This window comes from Equus caballus, chromosome 6 (genome assembly GCF_041296265.1).
Source record: "Equus caballus isolate H_3958 breed thoroughbred chromosome 6, TB-T2T, whole genome shotgun sequence".
Lineage (NCBI taxonomy): Eukaryota > Metazoa > Chordata > Mammalia > Perissodactyla > Equidae > Equus > Equus caballus.
In genome coordinates, this window is record NC_091689.1 from 17,435,329 (window position 1) to 17,459,032 (window position 23,704).

Consider the following 23,704-nt stretch of genomic DNA (forward strand, 5'->3'; position numbering starts at 1 on the left):
CCGCTCCTTTTCATGTTATGTTCCTAACAGCCAAATGCAGGAAAGAGGGACTTAAGGACATTACCTTCTTCACTGAATGCTAAGGTGAAAGAAAGTTCACTCTCACTACACACCAGAACCAGAGCTGAAGCACAGGAAGAGAGAAATCTGTATCCTTACAATGAGGAGCTGTGCGAAAGGTTTCTGCTGGGTTTGGCTAAGGCATCTAGAACTCTGTCCATGTCTGTTCCCAATTAGACTACCTAGAACTTACAATTCACTTTTGTGGGACTGGGAGGAAGGGATTACTATATTTAACTACCTCTTCTTTCCTTCTTAAAGTGAAATAGTTAAAAATATGTTCTCATATACAAAGCAGATCAAACTGGAACTGTCTAAATGACACCACCACACAGTTGGCGTCAGCTGTGATGAAGACCTGATTCCATCTCGGCAAAAACTGCAGGATGACAAAATCTCAGTTATGACCCAACTGTCTATGTGTGTGAAGCATGCTGAGGAATTAGTGCTTGTTGATAGGATGACTAAGCAAACAAATTTAAGGCATAACTGGAATAACAGCAAATGAAGTATATGCTTTTTCCCTATGATGCAATATTAAGGCCTCTGCCAAGAGAGATTGCTTTAAAATGGGAAAAGTCTTCCAGCCCCTAATTAACCAAGGGTCCCACATATTAAGGAGTAAGCTAAAGACTGAAAACATTTAAACAGATAACTATTGATTTTGAAACACTCAAGCTCCAGGGTTTGATTCAAAAACGATCAAACGTACTCATTAGATGCTGAAATCAGCGAGGCCAAATCTGCCTGGGCCACCATATGGATAAAATGTCAAATACAGATATTTTAATATGAAACATTACTTTCCTTATACATATGTCTAAATTTTAACAATAGGACCCTTTAAAAAAAGTGAGGAACGAAATGCTATGTTCACGCAAAAATCTTTGTGCTTAGTTTGTAAAAAGGTATCAGAACAGTTTAAAACAAACCGGCTCATTCTTTAGCACTAATTTTGCCTGATTCAACTGCTCCGCTCCTAGGCCGTCTACGTTAGAACTGCAGAAACGTAACCCCCCTTCTTTAATTTCAAGGCAGAGCTGCTCACTTGCCAGAGCCTCTGCAAAGACCAGGGAGACGCCCTCTGAGCTCCTCTCACTGCTCCATCGTACTTCGTGGGGCACCGCTCAAGTTCACTGTGAAGAAGTCATGCTCCATATAAGGCCATTTAAGTGTAACAAACAAAGTAATATAAATAAAACACGCCACCAAATTTCTTTTTGGTGGTAGGATAGGGAACAAGGGGCTTTTACATCAATTAAGACTTTGGAACAGTCAATAAAACAAAATTGATTTCTCAAAGTTCAGTAGAAAAACAATTAATTCATCTCATTATTTTAAAAAAGATGAATTATGGAAATTCTCTCCAATTTATGCAACAGGCTTAATTTAGAACCTTAGAAAGGAAGGTATCTCCTCCCATTTTCTTTCCACGTTTCATGTTCTTCAAGTTGCTATTATAAATTCTTGGAATAGTAAAATCAGCCATGACTCAAGTCACGGAGACGTGATGATTTACGTGCACTGAAATACATCTACACAACTGAAGCGATGCATACAGCACAGAACTATAAACAAAAAGGTGAAGCAGGCTTTTTTTTTATTTTCAGGTAAAATCATTAACCTGATGGATTATTGCAGATTTGAGAAATCAGCACATAAGACAAGTGGACAGAGAATTGCTTACAGGTGCTTTTATCTGTGTTGAGGCAAAGGCTGAACTGTTTGTCCCAAGTTAGCACTGGGAGGAGGGGGAGAGAAGAATGGAATAAAGAAAGAAGATTATGAACAAAACCTTAAACCAAGAACAAGGGAGAAAATAATTCTTTTACTCCAATAGGGAATGAAAACTGCTAATTTTGCTTAAAACTTTACATCAAATCAAAATGCTATGGCCCAAAAATAATAAATACCGTGAGCCCAAGCTGTAGACTTTTAACCTACACCAAAGAAATGAATGAGCTTTCCTTGCCTCCACTCCAGAGGCTGATGTTGCCAGAATCACTGTGTAAACATCCCAGTGTGTCACTGGTAAAAGGCCAGTAATACCCTACAACTATGTTAAAACTAAGCTATCAGAAAAGTCTACCTAGTTACAAAGGCTGAACTATATTGACAATATATTTCAGTTCAATCGATTTTAAATTATATCTTGAGAGAGAACATGGAACAGAAGCCCATGGCTGACGAGAACGTAACAATTCTGAGTGCTGTATACAAAAAAACCATGTGAACTGCACAGACAACACATGGACCAGGGAGGGAAAGTCAGAGCAAGTGAAGAGCACACGGAGCTAACCTCCCACACTGGATTTGTCAAATACACGGGAGCTTTAATTTCTGTACTTATGTACAAGAGTTGTCTTTGGAGGAAACAAAACTGCAGACTTAGCTGGATGGATACACACAGCCCAGAATTAAACTGCACAGCGACATTTATTGTTTTAGCCTGGAAAAACATCCCTTTTTTTAAATTTCACACAGCAAAGCAAGTTAAAAACTTCACTCATCAAATAAATGATAACTTAAACAAGAACTTGCTAAAGAAACCTCATCACAACAATGTTTCAGGGCCTGATCACTTTAAGTCCACGGGGCCATTAATGAATATCAACCAAGTGTCTCTTTTATAATCTGCAAGCCGTTTTTCCTACAACAAGAAGGCGTAACGTTTCCTTGACTCAGGTGATACATTTAGAAAAGAAATCATGATTTTTTTCTTTTGCTGTAACAGGCAGACACTGCATTTCTCGTTGTGATCAGGAAAGATGGAACGATTGCTGCCCTTCTCTTGCTGCTATCAACAGTTTTTCACGCATTATCTCAATGCTTGAATAGTCCGGCAACTTAAGATAGTTCACACAAGTCATTACAGAGGGCAAGAAGTCGTCTGGGTTTTCTGTTGATTCAAATGTCTTCCGGACAATTGTCAAAGGTGGATTCAAACTCCGGAAGCCTGATTGAGAGGGGAGGAAGGAAGACCAAGGCACTCAGTAAGTGTACAGGACACACACCAGCTAGCTCAGAGAAAAACGTCTTCTCATCTGTGAGAAGAATCAGTCTGGAATCGCAAGGATCCCTTTTTTATGCTATTATCAGAAACATTACACTACTGCGCTGTACAATGTTCCCTCCCCACAGGTATTCTTTCTTTCTTGGCAATTACACCTACACATTCAATACACATTTGGTGTATGGAATCTGGTATCTGCTTTAACATAAAAAGTCACCGTATAAAATGGAGGCAAACAGTTCTTTCTGTCTTCTGACTTTCAAAACAGAGTACCAATTCCACTCCTATTCGGACTCTAGAATGCATTCTCATCTAAGTCATCTAAGAGTTTACAATGTACAGATGCCTGAGAATTTGGATTTTATCTAGAAAAGCAGCATTACATATGCATTAGTAACCCTACTTCAACGTATTTAAGGCAATTCCTATGAATTTCCCTGCCAGTGATCTCTCTCAATACATTGTAAAACAAATTGAACACTTAGAAACACTATCAAATTGGAATAACTAAGAGGCACTCTAAGTCGAATAAAGAATACCCTGCTATTGGTACTGAAGTTTCACACACACACAGACACAGTGAGAATAAATCCCGGGCATCAACATCATACCCACCTCCAACAGGCAATCTGGGGCTACCTGTCACAAACTGGAGAAATAACCTCTGCTGCTCATTATCAAAACTACTGAGAATCTCAAACAAGAACTTCACAGCCCGACTGCAACAGAAAGAAATACATCAAAATTACTTCCTCATTTTAAAATGCAATTTTGAATCACACATCACTGACCTTCACAACTAGCTAGAGACTATCACATTTAAATATGACTCTACATACAAATTCACATTACAATGCACTTGAAATCAAATTCATTTCTTGTTCTTACAGCTGGAATTCAAATGGAATGACTACTATTGTGATATCTAAGACTTGTCTGGGATTGCAGATATTTCTATTTTACTATATATAAAATGGGTAATGAGGTTATACCTTATTCTCTCCCCTTTCCCCCTTCTCACCCATTTTCACAGGAATACTTGAAAAAGAATCCCGTGGGTCCTAAAGTTACAGTCTTGAGAGAAAAAATGCCAAACTATCAGAAAGCCTCTTTTAATAGGTAGGCAAATTTTAAAATGACCCTCCCCCCTTGTTATTTATGAAATCTATACACACGATCACACTCTTGACTATAAATTGAAAAGCGGGCGGCTCCCAGCACTGACCTGTCATGAGTATAACCGTGATCAGGCCTGCAGCATTCCATCAGTGTCTTTGCATCCCAAGTGTCTGCTTTACTGCCACACAGGAGCTGATCCAGCTGTGTGTTCACATAAGGGTAGTGAGTTATTTAACATACAGCTGCATAACTAAGCCAAAATGCATACAACATGGTCTGTTTTGTAGAATGTCATATAAAGGTCTACATGTACCAAATAAAATTATCATTATCCAAAACTTCTGCTTAGGGCCTCCTTAGGCAGGGTGCTCCTCTAGTGCATTTACAGACTCAACCTCCTCTTGGGTTGCACGGTGAGCAGTGCCCTGCCCATGTGCAGGAACTAGGTCCCATAGAAGCCTTCAGCTCAAACCAAACATGCGTGAGACAAACTCTTGATTGAAGTTTTCCTAACTCTTCTCATTTCTTTAGAGGCTTTAACTTGATAGACTACTTTTAACTGGGAAGATTTTATAAATCCTGGCTTTTAGAAACACAAGGGTACAAAATAACAGACACCAAGAAAAAGAATACCACACTGGAGAAAGAAGTAGGAAATGCAAGCCCAACTGAGACATAACAAATGGGTGGGTTTTCACACTTTGTAAAGAGAGGCACATCTATGCCATATGGTTGTTTAGGGTTGGATGGGGACCAAGCTAGCCATTATAGAATGAACATCAGAAAGCAAGAAATGCTTGTGTGTCCTTGGAAAATCTATCATTTTCAAATTAAAACATCTCTTCTCTGGTTAACCGCCCATTTGTGGAATTACTGTGCACACTGAAAAAATCCAATTCAGGGCATGCGAAATTTCACATCTAATCTATGTCACTCACTGTCAGGTACTTTATGTACCCTCTTCAGTAAGACAGAGGTTATCTCAATTTTATGAATGAGGCAGTCAGATCAGATGCCAACAACTAGGATAAGGACATACAACTAGGTAGTGGGGACCAGGATTCAATTCCAGGAGCAACACTTAATGCCGCAAAGTGCCAGATACACCACATGCTTCAGTAGGCAGCAATTCAAAGTAGCCATAAAAACAAGAATTGAGATTAAAACACTAAGTCATTCAAAGATTGCTAGATTCAGCCAGTAATGAATGTGTATTCTAAAGTGAGTATTCAAAAACTAAACAAAAAGGTTTCCAAATTGGGGAAACCTAACGCATTCTAGACACGCCTCTTTTTTTGTGCAGAGGAAGATTCACCCAAGCTAACATCTGTTGCCAATCTCCCTCCTTTTTTCTTCCTCCCCCGGTCCCCAAAGCCCCAATACACAGTTTCGTATAGCTGTAAGTTCTTCTGGTTCTCTATGTGAGCTGCTGCCACAGCACGGCTACTGACAGACGAGTGGTGTGGTTCCACACCCAGGAACGGAATCTGGGCCATCACAACGGAGCATGCAGAACTTCAACCACTAGGCCATCGGGGCTGGCTCTCTAGACCCTTTCTATGACATCTCACTACCAGCAAATAATTTTTTGAGATTCTTATATGTTAAGTAAAGATGGCTGGAAAAAACCATTCACATAAACTCATTTTTTCCATTCTCACAAGTATTCTCCGAATATGGCAATTAGCTAATTTGCAACACTTCATGAAACAATGTCTCATCTAATTCAGGAAGTTTAGTCAAAAAAAAAAAAAAGTGCAACCTCTTCAGTGTCACTTTCATTACTGTGGACCCATGGCTCTTCCTGCCAGCTACAGGAGTACAGAAACACAAGTCCATTCTCCACTGAACAGCACGGAGGGTCTCAGTTGACAATGATGCTATGCTTAATCACACAGGGACCCCTCTCCCTCTCTAACATTTAATACTTATATTTAATACTTATATATTTATAAGATAAAATGTTATATTTATATTAAATTTAATTTTAATATTCTTCCTTGCTCAGGAAATGATCTTATCTTTCCCAAACATCCACCCCTGGCTCCCAAACTGGTTTTTTCCATTTGTTTGCAGCAACGGGGTCTTTGATGAAATAGCACAGAGATATTCCACTAAGATAATTACAGGTATAGAACTAGAAATGACCATTTCTTCCAGACACAAACTACTCACTTCTTCCGGGTAGAAATACTGAAGATGACTGAGTGGGAAGACTGATTCAAATCCATCTCTGAATGAATCAAATTGCCTGGAAACGCCTTCATTTAGTGCCCAGAATATAACCAGCTGCAAAAAGAAAAGTCTTCTAAAAACCGTGACAAGTTTTCAAATCTCTTTCCTATTTAATACATGGCAAAGTACAGTGAAACATCCTCCCTGATCACTTAAAAAAAAAAAAAAGTTATTAAGTCTTTAAAATATCTCCCAGAAAACTGAATAAGTAAAAGATCAGCCAGGCCAACCTCTAATTCAGGGCCAGGCCAGTAAGAAAATGTAAAAAATGCCTTGTGCTCTTATATTGATGGTGTCTTAAAAGTTCATTTACATAAAATAGAGCTGTATATTACCTTACCAAATGAGAACTTCCCAAGAGGATAAAAAGTTCTTGAGAATTGAAGATAAAGTTACCAACCGTTTAGTGTTCTTAATTTTTAACGTGAAATTTTTAGTTCTAAATCCTGTTTAGTTCTTAGAACCCCACCCTTCTGCAGTGTGCGTCTCCACTGAGAAAAAGGTAAATTCTGGAAATGCAGCCACATGAACTTGAAGGGTAACAGAAAGCATCTGTTATTGGCCCAACATTATCCAGTCATCACTGACTTTGGCTAACCCACTGGATTAAGAAATGGAAGACATGTTCAGATAAAAATGAGAACAACAGTGTTTTGTTGATAGAAAAATACAAGCATTATAACAAATTATTTTCAGAGAAACAATTTGGATGTTAACTCATCGTTTGCTAGTAAGCTGAAAGATTACTAACTCAAAGTTAGGAAAAGAGGCAGGTACTGTAAGAAGAGAATCCTACTGACTATTAGAAGAATCACCGAACTGTCAGGTAGACTAAATAGTATCTGAGGTCCTCTTCTATCTTCTCTCTCAAACTGATGAAGAAACCAGAGCAGGAACTTTTCAGAGGTCCTATCTAAAGTCTCACAGTAAGTTAGCAGAAAAGTCAAGTCTAGGTGTAAGCAGTATTTTGTCTGGAACCCAATGTTTTTTCCACTCAACGTCAGGAATAAACCAACTTTTCAAAAAGTAGTAATAAAGATCTATACAGGTTATAATTTAAAATATAATCTGTATCCAATACAAAATTGTTTTTTCTTAATTTAGCAAATATAGTCAAAGACCATGAATTAATAATTTGAAAGGCCTCACCAAACTCATAAACATGTGTGTTGGAGCAATTCTGTCCAGTTAGCTGGCTTGACAGAAAGGCAGAAACGCAGTTTAGTGAGAACACAAGTAATGGTTCCTTTTCACTGATTTCTTCTTAAATTAAGAAAATGTGATGTTATCAGATAGTACTCAAGCTTGAGGATGCGAGTTCAAGGTTACATGAGGCATCATGAAATATCTGACATGTTCTCTCAAGAGCAAACAGAAGCTAAGGCCTGAAAAAGTGGCCTTCACGCAGTGGTCCCGGGTGTCGACAGTCTCAGAGCAGTCTCGGCAGGCAGCTAACCGTCACCCGCCTGTGCTTCCTAGGACAGGTCCCTTCCCTCTCCCTCAGAGAAGTACCCACAGGCAAAGCCCTCCTCGCCACAGCTGGCCTTCTCCCAGACAGCACCGCCAATACATACCCTTAGATACTCCTCTAAATTGTGGATAGTGACTGGTATATCCTTTCCTCCTTTCTTCAGTTCGATGTTGGGAAACCCTGGCAGAGTGAAATCCAATCCGAGATCTTCCACTGAGCAGCCATTCATAGTCAGGGTTTCTAACGCATACTGTAGACTCTCTTTGGTCTAAAAAAAAGGGAGGGAGGTTGTCAAGCACAGTAATTCACTCAGTTATGTTTTTTGTTTATAAAAGATATACTAATAAATTTTATGGGTTCCTTTAGCTCTTGGTCTATTTCTTTTTTCTCTTTTTTGGTCACAATGTACACATGAACAAGGTTCTGAGATCACAAAGGAAATAACCTTAAACGCTTCAGAATCCAACTGTTTTTATATGGGGAAACAAGATGACTTGAGTGTTCCTCCATAATGAGATGGCTGCTACTCAACTTGACCTTATGTACATCAGATTTCACAGAAAAGCCATAATCGCTTGCATAATGGTCAATTCCAGAGTGTGGGCTCTAGAGGCAGACAAACTTTTCATAAATTCATGGCTAACCTTAATGAATCTACTATATTCATATAGCAAATACTGAGTAATACAATACAGTTAGGAAACTGTAAATACAAATAATACACTATCTAGTAACAGTAATTAACTTTTTTTTCCCTGCAAAGCTCAAGTCTACAGAATACCATGGAGATTCTTCATTTAAAATCTTGAGGCCTAGCCTAACAAATGTGCACTCACACAACACTGTGATGAACAAAGGCTCCAGTGAAGCCCACAGAGAAGTCAGCTCATACTCTAAAGACACGTGTTAGAGCAGTTTGCATTACTCACTTTTGTAAATGTTTAAGATTATAAAAGGCTTGCACATCCCACAACTAGAAGGACATGCAACTAAGATATACAACTGCGTCCGGGGGGCGGTTTGGGGAGATAAAGCAGAAAAAAAAAAAAGATTATAAAAGGCTTATATACAATATTACTTTTTTTTTAGATGAAAGATCAAAGACCAATATGCAAAACTGCATATTCTATCTGAAAATGAAGGTATCCAGAATAGGAGAAGGAAAGCGAATGGTTTTCTGAATTGGAGATGCCCCCAAGTATGAAATTCCTAGAGGTTAAACAGTCAAGGTGCAGAAAATTAGTCATTTTTTTAAAGAGGAAAATGAAAGCTGCTTAGGATTCCAGATAATTCAAAATACAGAGGAGATGGCAGCATTAAGATTAAGGTGAAATACAGCTGTGGAGGATTATGTCCACTTCTCTGCAAAAACCCACATTGAGGTCTCTCTCTGTTTCAGGTGCATCATCTGATGACACCCAAAGGAAGGCTTTTCAATTTTACATTTGAAATATTCTTCAGCAGAAAGACTAAAAAAAATACTAATTTAAAAAAGCTCTCAATTTTAACGCTCTCCCACTGGAAGGCTCTCAAAACTGTTCCCTCACCTCTTGCCACAGATCAAGGCAATCACTACTATGCTGATGGGAAGTCTTTTCTCCCACAACTACTTAAGAAGTATCTTATTTGTAAAGGACTCCATTACGAAATGCACCCTTGATAGGAATCTAGAATATACAGTATGTCCTTGAGATGTTTAAAAGGAATTCACTGTTCGTTTCTCTAGACCTTACATATTAAACTGAAAGCTAAGCTTTAGCCCATTTTCCATGTTATCTTTCAAGAATTTAAACTACCAAGAGGAAGCGCAGCCAGGACAACTTGTTCCACCCACATGCTTTATAAAATGACGAGCTGGGTGTTTCAGAATACCACCATTCCTCATGCTCTGGTTGAAAGCTGATTATTACAGTAAATAAGTTTCTGGAGTGCAGTTTCTGCGCTATGCACTTTATACATTTAAATGGACAACTTCAGGAATAACAAACGCTGGAAGAACAAATCTCAAGAGATTTGAGGAAGAGAACGGTGGTGACATACTGCACTGCAGACATGGATACAAACAGAACTTGCAAAATGTGTCAGAGTGCGGGCTCCAGAACACACAGCCTGGGCTTGAATTCCAGCTTTCCCATGTTCTAGATACGTGACTTGGGCAGGTTACTCAACCTATCTGCCTTGATTTTCTCATGTGTAAAATAGGGATAACAGAAATACCTAAATCTCGCGGGGTTGTTACAGATTAAATGTATCAATATAAGTAAGGCCACTGGAACAGTGCCATGAGTTTTACCTTCTTTCCTTGCTTTTTTTCTTTTGGGGTGAGGGGACAGCATTTACCTAAGAGATGATCCTAAATATGACTGTAGTAGTTTAAAATTTACAAAGTTGGTAAGCATAAACCTAACTGGTTCTAAAAATCCTAAGACAACAGATCTTGCATGGAAAAGATGACTTCTGCCTGTTTAAATACCAATTTCTCTTAATAAACTTATTTTTCCAAAAATCACCAATCAATAATTACCAATTTTAGAGATAAAATGAATTCCCGTATAAATTATCTTCTTCTCAAATAAAAAGGCATTCTAAACCCCCATCTATTGTAAACTCCTATCCATTTTATCAAGAGACGTGATACCTTTTTTCACTACAGAATCTCTTTCTTGATTCTTACTTTACATTATTTAGACATGGGAGCTGATTTAATATTCATCCATTTCACCTGTCCAAATATAAGCTATTTGAATCTATGCCATGGTTTTTAATACAACTTTGTCTTCTTTTAATGTCAGATACAGAACCACTATTAGTCTCAGACTGAGTCAAGGATCTTTTAACCTATTCTTAACATGCTAAAAATATACAACAATGATATAAAGCTCAAGATTACCTATGAGAGCTAACAGAGAAACCTCAACAAGTGTTACCAAGAAATAGTGGACACTTACCATGACCTTTAAAAATATCTTCCTGAGAACTCTCTAGAAAACAAATGTGCTGTTCCTAAATTAAGTTAGCTTTCCAGAAAAATCAACCTGTCCTGAGATTAGTTTTACTGATTCAAATGTTTACCAAAAAACACTAGTAGTATCTGCCTAGACACACACTGTCCATCTAAAATTAAATAAATGAGAGCCCTAGGGTTTCAGTTAGGAGTGTATTTTATTTGCTAATCATGCTCTCTATTCATCACCTATTGTTATTACAGGTCATCTTACCCACTGTAAAATCATGTTTCAGTCATTCTAATAAAAAAGTTAAACTCATCTAAAATAAAACATTAATAACTGGGTCAAATACAAAGCATTTAACAAAGACCTCATCTTTCTATAATAAGAAACGGATCCACTTGACCATTTCCTCATCTTCTAAGCTTACCTGGGATTTATCTTGTTCAAGTCTCTTCTTCTGTCTGACGATGTCTTCTAGGTGATACACTGATCTGGCTACAACTGGGTCAATGTCAAACAAATCATGCGATGTCAGTGAAGTTTCTTGCCGTAGCATCCACTTATAAAAGGGTAAGCCAAGGGGAAGGTCCACCTGAGACGGAATATGCAAAATATCTCGCCAGTCACACTGAGCTTCTACAGTCGCCTCGATTATAAAACTGACACTTAAAAAGGTCAAGCAATCCCCAGGAAGAAAACATATTTAGGAACCGTTCTCTCATCACATGAACCTACCCCCATTCAAACTCCATTTGGGGCCCTAACATTGTGAACAATTTAGAATACTGAAGAATCCTATTTAAACACCGACCCTAAAAACGAATTTTTCAATGATGGACATAGATTCTCCATAAGGCCCTCAACACCAAATCTTACTCTATTTGGGGCCAAATAAATTTAATTCCACTGTAGTATTATTGCAGATTCAGAAGCAAGAGGTTAAAATGAAGAACCAATTAAGGTCAAAAAATGGAACTTCTAAAATAACTGACCAACAGCCCATTCTTCAGTTACAGTGAAAGTGTAAGCTTGTGAATTTGACATCAAATGAAAATATCTTCTACATACTGACAAAGTAGCTCAGAAAATGTGAGAGGAGAAAATGAAGACAAGTCCAGAAATACTCAAACCTCCCTGGACTGATTTTGGTTATTTTTACTCCAGCATTCTAATGGCAATTTACTGTAGTTTAGCAACATGCTCATGCTCTTTCCTACTGAATTAAAAATCTAACGTCAAACACTTTAAAACCACCCTCACCATTACCTGAATCTCTCTACCCTTGCTATGAAAAGAATGACTCATATACCAGCACTTGGGCATCACCTGGGAGCTGGTAGGAAAATGTGGAATCTTGGGCCTCACCATTGAACTACTCAATCAAAACTGACTTTTTAAACAAAAGCCCCAAGTAATTCATATGCACATTCAAGTTTTGTGAAGCACTGTTTTAAAACACAGCATTAAGTGCAGTGGATTAAAGTACTTTCATGGAACACAGATACAAAAAAACTGCAGAAAAGCAAATAATCTTCAACTTACCAATCTGAAATCCATGATAGCCTTGGCCATTAATTTTCCTAAGAAGCGAAACTTCATCTTAACCTTTGCGATATGAGCTGGCTTAGCTGTCCTACCAAAGGGAAGCGCAAAGAGGCCCTGGAGGTTTTGAATATACTTGGTCCCTTCTTGGCTTCCTGTAAAATGAGCAAGTCACCAAACTTTAGAGGCTATTTCCCAAAACAAGACAAAACCTGGTAACTAAGAACATTTAGGAAACTAAGTATCCTTGACATCAGACAGCAGATCACTGAATAAAGTCCTCCAGAGCTGAGAGGGCCTCCCTTCTTTGATAAACGAGAAAACCAAGGCTGAAAGAAATTCAGGTCAGAGAGCATGGTCCTCCACCAGAAGTGAAAGATAACTGATGAGCTGTAAGGACCCTTTACCTGATCTGAATAACCAAACGGACTGACTGACTCACAGATTAATATTACCTTTTGGATTGCTAAGAGTTACTTCTTCACCTCTCCAGAGACCCAAGTCAGCTCTCTGTAGTTCCTGAGATACAAGTGCATAAAACTCCAGTGTAGGCCCAAGACCTGTACCAACCTACGCAAGAACAAAAGGAGAACAATTACAAATTTCAGAATTTGTGCTGCTTTTTTTAACCTGCCAAACTCTTGGCACTGTGGGTACTAAAAGCATCTGTTTATCAGGATGCATTAGAGATTATTTCCCAAACTGACCTGATTGTACTCCTTTGGTCTTGGTCACCTGGAAGAAGAACTAGCAACCTTCTATTTAATTCCTACTCCCTACAGCCCCAACACCTTAATTGTATGCTTCAAGCTTGGATACTGGTATCAGTACTGCTGTAGCTACATATCCGATCCTCAGGGAATAAGATGGCATCGTCTATGTATGGATCTCTTCCTTGTTCTGTTACCCTGAAATCAGCTCAAAGGTCACCTCCTCAGTAGGAGCCTCCTTATCTGCCTAAACAGCTACCTTGCTCCTTTTTTTTAGGACGTACATTTCAGCTACTTTTAAATACTTCTCACATCGTACCGCCAGGATTTCATTATATGCTTGCATGCCTCACCTGCAGGTAACTTTAATTCACCTGTGTATCCTCTATAGTGCCTGGCACACACCAGCCATTTAACAGAGGTTTGTTGAATAAAACTCAATTAAGGGAAGGTCTAAACCCATATAAGTGCCCACAGGGCTAACTTAGCCTCAGAGAGTCCATCAGCGCTTCTCAAGCCCCAGGGTTCACTGGAATCCCCTGAGAGCTTTGATATGCAGACAGGGGGGTGGGCATGCTGTGAGATTCTGATTTCATAGGTGTGCTTTAGAACCTGGGTGCCAGCATTTTCAAACAAGCTCCAAAGGTGACTGTACGGGCTTGAATGAAAACCCCTCCTCTGTGAGAGACACGATCCTGGGGCAGTGTCCACAGCCTGGTTATTCCTTCATTTTCTATCAAGGCTCTACCTGCTCAGACCATAAATTAGATATGCAGCTAATGGCAAGTTAACACCATAGTTTATAGGTGAAATCTAACCAGAGTCCTGTCAAGAAGGCTATGTTTCACTTATAGATTATTTGCAAATAATGGGCATTATTTTACCATTTCACACTTTTCAAAGTATCCACACTAGCTTAAAAGATCAGATGCAGTCCACCAAATGTTTAACTCTAACTTTCCAGACAGTGATCTGCTTGGACCTGGTGGTGCTTTCTTGATCCATCTCCATCCCTTTGTTGTTATTCCACAGCAGTAAATGGCATCAGCATTCATGCCGTGCTCCAACCAAAATCTTGGAACCATCCGTGGCTCTTCTCTTTCTTACTCCTCACACTCCAACCCACCATTAAACACTGTTCACCCCACCTTCAAAATATTCTCAACTGCTTACCACCATCATCTCTTATCTGGTCTATTGCTAGAACCTCCTAAATGGTTTCCGCACTAGCATTCTCGGCATCTCCTATCCTAGTCTCACAGCGCCAAGAGTGATCCTTCTAAGATCTAAGTTCCTATCATTCCTCTGCACCCTCCAAGGGCTTCCCGTCTCACTCAAAGCAAAGGCTCGAGCTCTTAGCACAGCCTGCGTGTCCTATATGATCCCTCCCATCCCTTGACTCCTAACTTCTAGCCACAGTCACGCCACAACAGGCCAGGAATGCTGTCTCAGGGCTTTTGCTTCTACGTTCTTTTGCTGGAGATACTCTTCCCCAGACAGTCATGACTCACCTCTGTCCAAATGTCACCTTAGACCACCCTATCCCCTCCCCAATAGACTCCCAACTTCTTATTTTGCTTTATTTTTCTTCATCACACAGCTTAACACACACATGTGCTTGAGTATGTGTGTATCAGCCTCCTCAAACTAAAAGAAAAGCTCCATGTTGGTAGAGACTTTGTATATTTTGTCCTTGCTAAATCCTGGGCATCGGGGGAGGGGGAGGAGGGGAAAGAAGAAGGAAGCAGAGAAAAAAGAAACAACTGCAGTAACAACTGGTATCCACAAGATGGTGCTTTAAAGCCAGTTAATTCTTCCTTTAGCATAATTACGTATCTGGAAATCACAGATCAGATCAGTCTATTTCCTTCATCCAAATATTGCTATTTCTAACGGTAAAATAGACTTAACATATTTAATGACATGAATATCACTGTAAACACTTTCATCACAGTGAGTCTCTGTGAGGGTGGAAGGACCAGGTCACTGCCCTGGCAATTCACCCCTACCCTGGGCTGGCCAGCAGCCCTGCAGGTCAACCTCATCTATTCAGAGATCTTCATTCTACCCAGCCACTCTGCTAAAAAGGTATGTACTTTGGTTTTGCTTCATTTGTTTTTTAAAGGAAGGAAAAGCATAAAGCTCTAGAGACAAAAACACAGAAAAACAAGTTTGACAACCTGTCTTATTTAAAACTTTGAAAGTCTTTTTCTTTCAAAAACATACTTATATACTAGCACTTATCATGTGACAGCCAATGTTCTAAGTGTTTTACACATTTCAGTGCATTTAATCATTCTAACAACACAATGAGGCAGGTATATTTATTATGCCCCTTGCTGAGATATCACTGAGGAGTTTACACAGCTAGTAAGTGATGGTACCAGGCTCCATAGTCCAAGCTCCTAACCATTCACCATCCTAGAGGTTGGGTCTTTTGTAGCCCTAGGCCCTGGGGCTTGGGTGGCTTTCTGAGCCCAGAGACTGGTTTAGTTCTTTCCTGGCTTACGGATCATCTCTATTCAAGAGAGAGTCCATTTTGATCAGACATTTTACAACAGGATTCTTCTAAAGGTAATAAGAAAGTCTTCCTAATGGACACCAGCTGACTTGAATGGTTGACTCTGATTTACAACCTGAGGCCCTATGCAAATATAAATTCAGCACTCCTCCCATCCCTTCGTCTCCAATGAAGTCAGCTCCTGGAATCTCTTCCAGAATCAACAGGTAAGACTCATCAATGAAGATCGTAGAATTGCGATTTCTGTATCAGCAATTCAATTCTGATCCTTAGAACACTGTGATGCTATTCTCTACTCGTTTAGGTTTCACGTATGATGCAATGTGAACAGAGCCATGAAGGGTGAGAGAGAAGACAAATGGCAAGAGAAAAGGACGCTGGAGTGAAAAAGCAGAAAGCATGTTTAATAAACTAAGCACCACCAAGCTGTCTAGAGCAAAGGTCTTGCAGTTTTAGAAATGAGAAATTTGGGCATGTAAACATACAAAAACTGCATCCTCTGAGCATCAGGCATGATCAGGGTAGATTCAAAAGATGGGAATTTCTTATCCCAAGCAGTCAAGGCCTCCATTCCATCTCCCATCACTTCCAGAGCAGTTACTCCCTTCTGGCACTTACTACCAAGCCTGATCCTTTGGTCAAGCCACATCCTTTGGTCCCTTAACTCTGTCCCTCTCTTCCTTTAAGGTCTAACTCAAGGGCTTACCTCCCCTCCCGGCCTTCCTCACACATCTGGGACAGCACTCCTTATCTCAAAGCCTCATTCACTTGCAACCTATACCACTTATTTGCCACACCTGTTTGTACATTTGTCCTTGTATCTCCCCAACTATGACATAATCTTTTGAATGCAGGAACTCTGCCAAAACGTGGATCCTAGCACATCGCATACCTCCCAACTAATTAAAATTTTAATTTTGATAACTGAATACTCAACTTCTCAGAAGTCTTAATGAGAAGGAGAAAATAGTTAGGAAAATAAATGAAAAATCCAAGTCATGCTTAAAATTACTCAGATAACCACACATAGTATCGTAGTTTACACTGCCTCATCTATAGCCGCTGTTCTAACTCTTCACAATACGAACTCAGTCACACTGTGAGGTTGTGCTTATAACCCACGTTTTAGAGATAAGAAAACTGAGGGGCAGAGTCATGGGCTATTAGAAATAAATAATCACTATAATGGAAGGTTTGGAAATTGTGTCTCCATAAGAGTTTCGTAAATCCAAAAACTCAAGTTTTATCTTAAAAAAAAATAGGGAAAAGAGACAGGAAAGTATCCCCAAGAGACTCAATACTTCAGAGTTAAAATACATAGAAAGTCATTATTTCAATCTTTTGATGTACTGTCCTGGCTGTTCAAAAGCATCTCAAAAGAAATAAAAGACAAAGATTAGAAAGGAAGTAAAACTTTTTCACAGACGACACAATTGAGTACAACATGAGCCAGCACACTACAGCTCTGGCCACTGCCTGTTTGTGTATGCTCTGCAAGCTAAGAATGGTTTTTACAATATTAAATGGTTGAAAAAAATCCTGAATAATACTTCACAATGTGTGAAAATGATATGAACTTCAAATCTCAGTGACCATAAATAAAGTTTTGTTGGACACAGCCATGCTCATTCATGTTTGTATTGTCTATGGCCACTTTCACGCTACAAAGGCCAAACTGAGTAGCTGCAATAAAGACTGTATGGCCCACACAGCCTGAAATATTTACTATCTGGCCCTTTACAGAAAAGTTTCCCAAGTCCTGGATCCACAATAATCCTACCTGAGCCATTAAAAAGTTATTCGAACCAATAATTAAGTCCATCAAAGTCAGAGAAAACAAGGCCAATATACAAAAGTCAACTACATTTCTATAAACTAACAGCAATTGGAAACTGAAATGAAAGAATATTTTCAGCATCAAAAAACAGGAAATATTTGAGGAGAAATTTAACAAAATATATGCATGAAAACCCCCAGACTGAAGTTATGAAGCATACTGAGAGAAATTAAAGAAGACCTAAATAAGTGAAAGGCCACGCTGGTCACGGATTGGAAGACTCAATACTGTAAATGTCAGTTCTCTCCCAAATTCATCAAGATGCAACCCCAATCAACCCCAATCAATATCCTGCGAGAAGTTTTGCAGACACTGACAAGTTGATTCTCAAATTTACATGGAAACATAAGGGATTGAGAATAACCAAAACAACTTCGAAAAAGAAAAACCAAGTTGAAGGACTCACACTACTTGATTTCAAGTTTCATTTATTTAACTATAACAATACCATAAATCAAGAGGGTGTAGATTAATAAAAAAGAACAGAAAACCCGGAAACGGATCCCAACATTCATAATCAACTGATTTTCAACAAAGATGCCAAGGTAACTCAAAAGGGGAAAGTATAGTCTTTTCAAACAAATGGTGCTAGAAATATTGAACAGCATATGTTTAGAAAAAAAGAACTTTAACCCTTATACTTTATACCACACAAAAAAATTAACTCAAAATGGATCAGAGGTCTAAATATAAGAGGTAAAACTATAAAACTCCTAAAAACCACACAGAAAAAAATCTTTGAGACCTTGGGTTAGGGGAAAATTTCTCAGGATACAAAAAGCACAAATTAGAAAAGAAAAAAATAGATAAAACTGGATTTCATCAAAATTAAAAACTTCTCTTTCAAAGATATTTCATAAAGAAATGAAAAGACAAACCACAGACTGGAAGAAAATATTTGTAAAACACTTATAAAGAGCTTGTATCCAAAATATATAAAGAACTCTTAACAACTACTCAATGAAAAAGTGTGCAAAATTCTTGGATACTTCTCCAAAAAATATGTGGATGGGGGGCTGGCCCCGTGGCCGAGTGGTTAAGTTCGCGCGCTCCGCTGCAGGCGGCCCAGTGTTTCGTTGGTTCGAATCCTGGGCGCGGACATGGCACTGCTCATCAGAGCACGCTGAGGCAGCGTCCCACATGCCACAACTAGAAGAACCCACAACGAAGAATACATAACTATGTACCGGGGGGCTTTGGGGAGAAAAAGGAAAAAAAAAAAAAAAAATGTGGATGGACAATAAGGAATAAAAAAATAATCAATAGCATTAATCATCAGGGAAATGCAAATTAAAACCACAATAAGATACCACTGTAAACCCACCAGAATAACTAAAACTAAAGACTGACAGTACCAAGTGTTGGTAAGCATGTGAAGCAAGTGAAACTCACACACTGCATTAGTGGTGGGAGTGAAAAATGGGACAGCTACTTTGGAAACAGTTTGGTGTTTCTTATAAAGTTAAAACATGTCTTATCAAAAGATTTAGCAATTCAACCCTGAAGTGTTCACCCAAGAGAAATAAAAACATATGTCTACACAAAGACTTGTATACAAATGTTCATAGCAGCATTATTCATAGGAGTCAAAAACTAAAAACAACTCAAATGTGCATCACCTGGTGATCAGATAAGCATACTATGGTATATCATACAATGGACTATTACTATCACTCAGTAATAAAAGGAGACAAACTGATACATGTAACAACCCAGCGGAATCTCAAAGCATCAGACTAAGTCAAAGAAGAGTGACACACACATCTACACACTGTGTGATTCCACTATTATGACATCGCAAAAAGAGAAAGCTACAGGGACAGAAAACAGATCGATGGTTGCCAGGGACTGGGGGCGGAGGGTGGGGACTGACTGCAAAGTGGTCGGAGAGAACTGTTTGTGGTGACAGGATTGTTTTTAATCCTGATGTGGTAGTGGTTACAGTCTGTATTCAGATGAGAACTGTGCATCTTAGGAGTGTGCATTTATTATAAATAAGTTGTATCTCAGTAAGCCTGATTTTTACAAAAAGCAGTTCACACATTTTGAAAGCTATGTTTAAGACATCCTTTTACTTTATCAACCTAAAGACTACACAAACATTTGCTCTTATGCCAGGAAAAACACCTGGTTTTTATGATACAATTTAACCTCAAAAAAATGGAGAACTTAGAACAAATCATTCAGGAGAAAAAAGAGCAAATCTCAAGTTTTTAGATAAAATTCCCAATAGTCCTTTAGGATTCCATAGGACCAAGAAACTCTAATAACATCTTATCAGAAGCACAAGTCAAGCTAAAAACTGTCACAGATTCACTAAGCTCACCTCATTTTCATACTGGATTTCTAACATGGCCCGTGAGCTGCCAAGATCCTGCATCACAGACTCAGCTTGTTTCAGCAGCTCCTCTCTGTTCACAGTACGCTACAAAAGAAAGGACAAATGTGAGGAAACTATGCTCAATCACACTTTAATCATCAGGCAGCATTTCTTGAAGTGCAAAAAAATCAATTCAACTGTTAATTTCTTTAAAAAGGCACACCTCAGGAAAGGTTAAGAAATAGCTGCATTACTACAAACATCGACAGCATCCTGGTGTACATGAAGAAAAGCTAGATGTAAGTCTAACTACTATCTTGAGCCCATGGCAAGTTCAGAAATTTCAAGCTGGAGAAGAAAGGATCTCTGTAACCTTGCCAAACATCAGTGCACCTCAAGGCTGCAGCTTCATGAAACCTCCCTGGGTACATTTACAGATGATGGAGAAATAGGGATGGAGGTGACAGGAGAGCTGGAAGCCTACTGGCTCCGACCTACAGAGACCCTGCAAGCACTAGCAAACATCTACCAAGGAGATTCATGGGGATGAGAAGGGTCTTGGTAGATTTCCAAATTCTACCAACACCACTGTTCATGGAATCCTAATGACACAAAAAAAGAAAGGAATAGCAAGGCTTTTTGTTTTTTTTTTTTAAGTACGATGTTTTTCGTTTTGCTTTGTTTCTCATTCCTTCCACTCCCTTTTTTTTATGTCATTACTACTAATGGCTCATATGAGACTTCTGGAGATAAAGGGTTTAGGAAGACAGACTTGAATACGAACCCTCAGCAAGAAAGAGGCAGATGAACAGAGAAATCGTAAGTAAAAGGCAGCACAGCATCAGAAGGACAGGACTGGGTCTCAGATACACACAGCTCAGAGTGGTGTGGTTTAGAGCCATGAATGAGCAGCCAAGATTAGAAGCACAGCAGACGAAGTCAGCAACACACAGGCTGACTGGCCTAGAGACGTGAAATACACCAAGGGTTCTGTTTCAGTCTCTTCTGATTGGAGCGATTTGCTAAGGGAATGAAGTGGATCTGATTATTCTATCTATTGCATAAGGGATCAATTATAAAAGGGAGTCTGTAGTTTGAGTTCCTAATTTAGATAGAAAAGGAAGACAGCTTCAGTAAGAGAAAACTTCTTAGCATAAGAGTTATGGTAACTAAAAGAGAAAAAAGAATTGTAGGAATTATTTCAGAAACTGGGAAAAAAGGACTGGAGGATGAAGAAGAATCACACAGAGCCCAGTTCCAACAGGCTGGCAGGAAGATCCAGCTAACAGATGCTAAAAAGATAAGCAAAGAGACGACTATGACTAAGAGAGGCCTCCAAACCAACAGGCATAATTAGACGCACCACATTTCTAGTCTTCCCATTATTTTGAAAAGCTCAGTTTGATTTATCTTTAAATATTTGGGGGAGAAACTTACTTTTTTTCTATCCAATCTAGGTGCAACTCTGCTATCTTGAGAATCAGACTGGTTGATTTCTGGGTTGGTATCAAGTAATCTTTGCATTGCTCGGTCCCGATCAAATGCAGTTACATAAAAAAGCATTTGCCGGGTATCAAAAGGGAAGAAAAATGGGCTGTAAAAAGATGCGATATAAATTTATTATCTGAATTAGAATCAGAAACCACAAAAAACCCTACATTAGAAACAACTTTTGATATGATACAGAATAGTAATTATAAATGTAACCAATAAAAATGGTCTAGGCAAACTAATTCTGAAGAATTTTCGTAACTCTTGTATGAAATTTCTAAGTGATCAAGTAATAATGCATTAAGTAGTCTTTCACTGTAAAATGTGAAATTCAACCATTAAAATCCTACACTGAAATCAAGTCTATCCAAGATCATCTTTAATCTACCCAAAGGCCTTTAGGAAGTATACCATGACTAGCAAAGGTTAAATTTTAAAATATGATAACCACTTCACGAGGCTGCCAACTCATCCCCATTCCACATATACGCAAGCAATGGCTTTACTAATTCATGATTTTCCTCTTAGCTTTGGCATTTCTAATTCACTCAAAACTGCGAAAGGCAGCTGCTGATTTTCAAAGAAAGAACGCTGCATTAACACAGGTCCTACTGCCTCTTGATGGATGCTTTGGTAGTGCTTGACACAGAGCTGCTAAGAGCACTTCCGGTGATAATCCAAGTGTTCAATATCTATTCTGTTCGATACAGGTAGCCATGTGAGGATATGGCTAGTTTGACTTAAAAAACTCAATGTCTAATTTTATTTAACTTTCATTAGCCTAAATGTAAATAGCCACATGTGGCTAGTGGTTACTGAACCCATCAGTGCAGTTCTAAAGTTTCTGAGTTGTACGTCTGAACCCAAACAGGCTCAGAGAACCAACCAACTTCCCCTTTGGAGTCAATTTCATGATGGCAAAGAATGTGACACTCCTCAAATATCCTTGTGTACTTTCTTATTTCATATACAGACACATACTATCATGTAGATCTAGCACTGGCCCCAGCTTGCTTAGTCTGTTTGAATGTTAAAGGTACACTATTAAGCAGGCTGTGATCAAACATGACAATGGTAGAAAACACATTTAAATAGGTTCACTAAAGAGTATGTTTTTATAACAAAATATATAAAGACCAACACAATGATAACGCTCCCAAGGCCACCATTAAGAAGTGATTATCTTACCAGGTTTTTCCTAGTTCAGTAAGCCATGTTGGGATGTTTCCTGTCATGATTACTAAAGGATCTTGAAGCTGCCTATTTGCTTTTGCTGTTAACTTACTGTTAATAAATTCACTAGTTGGAATAATCTCCTTGCACATTGCATTCTGTAAAATGTTAAAAAAAAAAAAAGTCTACATGTAGTAAAACATTAGGATTATATTCACTCTCTCTTCCTTTATTCTCAAACATGTATGGAGAGCACCTAAATTTCACATTTCCATCATACAATATACAGCTCCTCATTGGTAGGTCCCAACCCGAATGACAATTTTTACAATGCGCAGCTGAAACACCCCAACCCCCACACGCCTCTGGTACTGGCTCAATCATCGATGTGGCACCTAATGTTTCATGCAAGGCCAACTCCTTCATTCTTCCCTACATTACATAAACATCAAAGACAACATTCAAATTTCACCCTATTTTTTACTTAATATACATCTTAACTTAGATAAATGAACTTTTGATTCAATGAACCTAAACAATTCTAACTACAATAAATTCATGTTCAATTTTCATGTTGCAGCTAATAAATTTACAGGTAGAGAATATTTGACAAGTCTGCCAAGAGAACTAATCTAAGAACACAGGCCAGGAAAAAGAAATAGGGGAGAAGTTTCCACTGATTATTTCACTGGGCTAGGATCCCTGCATTTAGCTGAATCATTGCTTCTGTTCCCAATACAACAGGAAGCTCATCAATCACCAGACAGAAACTATGAGGTAACAAGTAATGAACAACACATCATGGAAAATTTCAAAAGTAGGCAACATTACTCACATCATACAAATAATACCAGTATCGACTGATGGCATGTAAAACCCTTAAAAGAAGAATCACATCTAATGATGGGTCTTCAAAAGTTATATTTTCAGGTGGTGTGGGGATGAGGTAAACTTCTAAAGGATTTGATACTGATGGGCACACTCCATCTAGAGGGCAAAAGATCAAAGTTAAGTGTAGATCAAAGTTAAGTGTTGATCAAAGTTAAGTGTTGATCAAAGTTAGAAAGGCTAAGACAACAGAGCCAGCGTCATCTTAACATGCCTAACCACAAGTTGTTAAGATTTAATGCTTGGTATCTTAGTAAAGTATTGATTGCTTGAACATGGTTTTTTCCTTTTTATCTTATATATAAACCATCCAGGCTTATGAAAATTTCACTTTTGTTCAGATACTCAAACATTATAAAAGAGAAAAACTGAC

General features: G+C 38.6%; 1 protein-coding gene and 1 long non-coding RNA gene across 51 annotated transcripts in view; one reads left to right on the plus strand and one right to left on the minus strand.

The window, feature by feature from the left end:
- Positions 1 to 2,477: 2,477 nt before the first annotated feature.
- The window catches only part of TRIP12 (thyroid hormone receptor interactor 12), a 141,110-nt gene continuing 119,883 nt past the window's right edge, over positions 2,478 to 23,704 (minus strand). For all 50 annotated transcript variants that reach the window (XM_070270571.1, XM_070270570.1, XM_023642500.2 and 47 more), the window contains 12 exons: positions 23,279 to 23,430; positions 22,459 to 22,601; positions 21,217 to 21,373; positions 19,786 to 19,884; positions 12,847 to 12,961; positions 12,392 to 12,546; positions 11,277 to 11,441; positions 8,002 to 8,166; positions 6,368 to 6,481; positions 4,299 to 4,393; positions 3,689 to 3,792; positions 2,478 to 3,016 (listed from right to left, as the gene is read on the minus strand). In XM_070270571.1, the coding sequence (XP_070126672.1) occupies positions 2,820 to 3,016; positions 3,689 to 3,792; positions 4,299 to 4,393; positions 6,368 to 6,481; positions 8,002 to 8,166; positions 11,277 to 11,441; positions 12,392 to 12,546; positions 12,847 to 12,961; positions 19,786 to 19,884; positions 21,217 to 21,373; positions 22,459 to 22,601; positions 23,279 to 23,430 (1,661 nt within the window). In that variant the 3' untranslated portion in view covers positions 2,478 to 2,819. The remainder of the gene's footprint in view (positions 3,017 to 3,688; positions 3,793 to 4,298; positions 4,394 to 6,367; positions 6,482 to 8,001; positions 8,167 to 11,276; positions 11,442 to 12,391; positions 12,547 to 12,846; positions 12,962 to 19,785; positions 19,885 to 21,216; positions 21,374 to 22,458; positions 22,602 to 23,278; positions 23,431 to 23,704) is intronic.
- On the plus strand, positions 15,114 to 16,057 carry LOC111773856 (uncharacterized). Its single transcript, XR_002808504.2, has 3 exons — positions 15,114 to 15,189; positions 15,663 to 15,828; positions 15,927 to 16,057. It is a non-coding gene; the product is annotated as an uncharacterized lncRNA (long non-coding RNA).